This window comes from Populus euphratica, unplaced genomic scaffold (genome assembly GCF_000495115.2).
Source record: "Populus euphratica unplaced genomic scaffold, PopEup_1.0 scaffold3835.1, whole genome shotgun sequence".
Classification (NCBI taxonomy): domain Eukaryota; kingdom Viridiplantae; phylum Streptophyta; class Magnoliopsida; order Malpighiales; family Salicaceae; genus Populus; species Populus euphratica.
In genome coordinates this window covers 3,872-8,056 of record NW_011503655.1, presented here as the reverse complement: position 1 = coordinate 8,056, position 4,185 = coordinate 3,872, and the positions used below count along the sequence as shown (strand labels likewise).

The 4,185-nt window shown below is 35.5% G+C and overlaps 1 protein-coding gene across 1 annotated transcript; it reads left to right on the top strand.

Moving 5' to 3' along the window:
• Window positions 1–818: 818 nt before the first annotated feature.
• Window positions 819–2,503, top strand: LOC105119883 (uncharacterized; the record flags this gene model as incomplete). Its single annotated transcript, XM_011018075.1, has 2 exons — window positions 819–2,253; window positions 2,444–2,503. Coding segments are annotated over exons 1-2 (1,260 nt in total), but the record flags the coding sequence as incomplete, so codon positions are not given.
• Window positions 2,504–4,185: the final 1,682 nt, after the last annotated feature.

Here is a 4,185-nt window from a genome sequence, read left to right as displayed (position 1 = left end):
TTTTTAATTTAATTATTTTTTATTAAGTTAACTTAGAATTAGGTTTGTTTTGTTTCAATTAATTTTAATTAGGAGCTCTTACTATGTTAAAATTAAGTTTTAGTATTGAATTAATGGTCGATTTGGCTTAATAAAATTTAATTTTAGTAATTCAAACCAATCAAAACTTTAAAAATCAAATTTCAAACTTATATAAATATTCAACTATTTTTATAAGAGAACATATTTTCTCATCTTTCTATTCTATTTTTGGGTTGAATCAACAAATTTGTTATTATTTATTATTACATATATTACATGATTTGTTTTATTAAATATATACATATTTATAATTTTTTTTAATGTGCAGTTAAATTTTTTTCTTGATGGTACAAACACAATTAACAAATTGTATATTTGTTTTTGTATTTAGAAAACAAAGTTACATCTAACAGTTGTGTGTTTGACTTGAAGGCATGATGATTTTTTTTTAAAGATATAATCCTTTTAAAATACTAACCATACCTTATAAAAATAAAAACATACACACGTGGATTTCAAAAAATAAAATCATTACACCTCCAAACCAAACACCACCAAGTATTCTAATGATAAAAATAAGGAACGAACTCCTTCAGAAATTTGATAGTTAGGAAGCTCCCAGGGTCTACTAACTGAAAAATGTAAGCCCTTGTTATATACTCTGTTTACTTCACCCACCAAGCACTGGATTGTCTAATGTTGTCAGCTGATGCTGTGAATGTGCCGGCTAAAAATTTGGTTGTCCTCTTTGGCATGTAAGGAATTTCCAGACGGTCATCTTTCTGTCACTATTCTGTTGCTTTCTTTACTCAGATCCTTCTTGTCAATTAATTCAATATGGAAGATAATCATTGACAATCAACAGTTTTTTGGTGTATTAGCGGATCCCCCAAGATAATGGCTGTCCCATAAACATTCAATTGGTTGAAGCTTTTCAAACTACTCTCCACAATCCTGAGACCACATAACAAAAGGAAAGCAAAAATTCTGAGGGCTGAGAGAAGAATTGAAGATTTATTAGTGAAGACGAGGATGGAAGTTGCAGAGGAACATACCCTTCACCATTTTAGTCATCAACATCCTTTGGGGCGTCCCATAGCCCCTTCCACTGGAAACATTACCTGTGATGGATGCAGCCTCCGAATATTGCCTGGAAAGGACTACTATAACTGCAAAACCTGCTCATTTTTTCTTCACCGCGTATGTTCCAATATGCCAAGAAAAACCCGACACCCTGCACATCCAGATCACTATCTAACCCTTTTGGTTTCACCTCCATTGGACAATAGCAACTTCAAGTGTGAGGCTTGTGGAGATCACATCACTGGTTTCTGCTACAATGTTACCGAGTCTAACATTTACTATCATATCTTATGCTCAGTACTGCCTATCTCGGTTATCACCTATTCCCATCCTCACGCTCTCAAAATAGAATTTTCACCTCCATATGACTTCAGTTGCGATCTATGCAAGAATCCAAGTTCTAAGGGTTGGTTGTATAGATGTAGCTTTTGCGAATTTGATACGCATATTGCTTGTGCCATTTCCAATAGAAAAGCGGAACCTGTGCCGCTGCTTGATACTTTAACAAGGCAGATCATGGAGGCCGACCGAAAGATAGATGATGGAAGCCAGAGTAATGAACTAATGCAGCTAATTGTACTGGGAGTTGAAAGGGACATAAAAAGGAATGACCAAGAAGTTGTCAGCACTGCAGTGGCTGGATGGGATGAGAGATTGCACAGCCCCAAAGAGCAACACACCGTAAAAATCAAAGGGATTGAACGATTTGGTTTGACTCATCTAGAACCATACTTGCCTAACATTCCTCCAAGTCCAGAAGACCGATCTCGACATCAGGATCCATCAACCCAAGTTTCTGAAGACATGACAGTCTCAAGTTATCAGTTCAGTGAGATGTGTTTTTCAATAGATTTGCTCAAGTCTTATCCTAGCGCTGATCACCACCCATATTCTACAAATATGGAAGCCAGTTCTCAATATATAAAAGATGTTCCTAAAGTTGAAGCAAAGATAAATTCAGACAATGTGGGAATGCCACAAGGAGTCCAACAACACCGTTATCCTAACATGCCAGTGACTAATCCCCTTTATAGAGGTCCGAATAACTGGTACAATGAAGCATTCTTAGGCCAAACTTGGGAAAAGATAATAGATAGTGGATACAAGAGCAGGGCAGGCATTAAAGATCAGAGTCCTAAATCAAATATGGTAAGTTCTCTGATAACAAAAGCATGTTTTTTTGTTACCCTGTTTTTCTTTTCCTGTTACAGTAAGACATTTTTTTATACAAGATTATCAAACCTTTATATTTATCCTGTAACATTGGCCACCTTCAAACTAAATAGAGGTCCATAGATCAACTATCTATAAAGCATCATACGTGCCTGTTTACACACAGTATGCCAATGAAAAGAAAACATATGATTTTTCTGCCCTTTATCTTGCAGAAGAGTTCAAGGTATTCATGTTGCTGGAAGCTTCTTCCTTGCTTCTATCGTTCAAGATATGAGAAATGTTCTAAAAGTTTCAAGAATGGAGGCCTATGAAAATCGATGTGGGGTCGGTGTGGCTTTTAATCAAGAGTTTGTACTTATGATCTGTCGGATAATGTTAAAGCCAGTATATTATTTGTGAAAAATCTGTCAGCAAACAAAGGTTTTAAACATTTATTGCCAACAGAGATACAAAATCATTTTCCTTGAAGTAATTTAACAAATAAAACAAGGTGTGTGATGCTAATAAATCCATGGAACTTCTTTTTATTTTTCTTTTTCTTTTTTTGAGCCTCCAAAGAATGAAGATGGCGATGAACAACAGTAACTAGTTGTCTTTGCGGAGTTCTTCTCCTCTGTCTTCTTGCCTTTCTAGGTTTGTTGACGAAGAACAAATCCTGAAAGGAACTTCCATATGCCAATGCTATACTTCTTTGAAATGACATGGCATTGTTGGTGGTGATTTTACTTTTTGTATTTCGGAAACTGACATGGATAAGAAAACGACAGAGAACAAAGTCGAACGTAAGATAATCAACACAATCGGGCCATGGACGGCATGATTAAGATATTATAGGTAGTAATTATACAAAGCTACTTTAGGATGATGAAAACTGCCAACTACTTTTAAAGTGATTGTTTATCACGTTTTATACTATAATTACATTTGGCTTTTGCAGTGGTGACAGGTTAGCACTCTGTCTGTAAGGCTAACCAGCGTGTGCTTTAGCCTGCATTGGCTGCCATATGACGACAAGAGGGAAATAATTGTAAAAGGAAACATCTTTCGGTTTCATCAATGATTGTACGTACGTCCCGATATGATGTAGGATTAATTTACTCGAGGCGTTGATTTTACCTAATCACCACATGAAATTGATCAGATGCGAGGTTCAACAACACAAAATGTCCGATTTTTCTTTTTTTTCCTGCAATAGTCTGCGCATCAGAATTGGCAGATTTTTAGCTATTCCTAATCTCAATGTTAGAGGATCACTTCAGTTGTCGCAATACTTATACATGTTATGTTCCAAGCCGCTGCCGCAATCATTGTCGCTCCTGTAACTTTGATGCTCATTTAAAACTCTGATGTAGCAAATATCCAGTCTAACTTGATTCAGGAACCCAACAGAAATCTCAGCAGCAGCGCAGCACACCAAATGATTAAGCCAATAATGTCCGTAGCTCCATTTTTCTAAATTAGTAAATCATCAAATGAATTGGGTTCTAACAATTCTATTGGAATTAATTAGCTGTATATCTTGTAATTATGGAGAATTATTCTCCATTCCATAACTATAAGAAATCTCATAATTATAGGAGATTGTAATCTTCTGTTTTTCCTAAACAGTACCAATATCTTTGATATAAATTGCCTCCAATAGGAGAAGAATTCCTTTGAAAACCCTTTTTGGACATGGTATTAGAATATCGTTCAATTCTAAAGAACATGAATCTCAAAAATTAAAAAACATGTTTCTCGAATCCAAATTCTCACGAAGAATTTGCTGCACACTCAAATCTTTAAATTTCCTAACTAATATCCAACAGTAGCAGCTTGCAACTGATCAACGAGCAACACCAACAACAGGCTACTCTAATGAAAGATAAAACCATCACTCAACCTGTAACAGTAATTCTCAGCCAC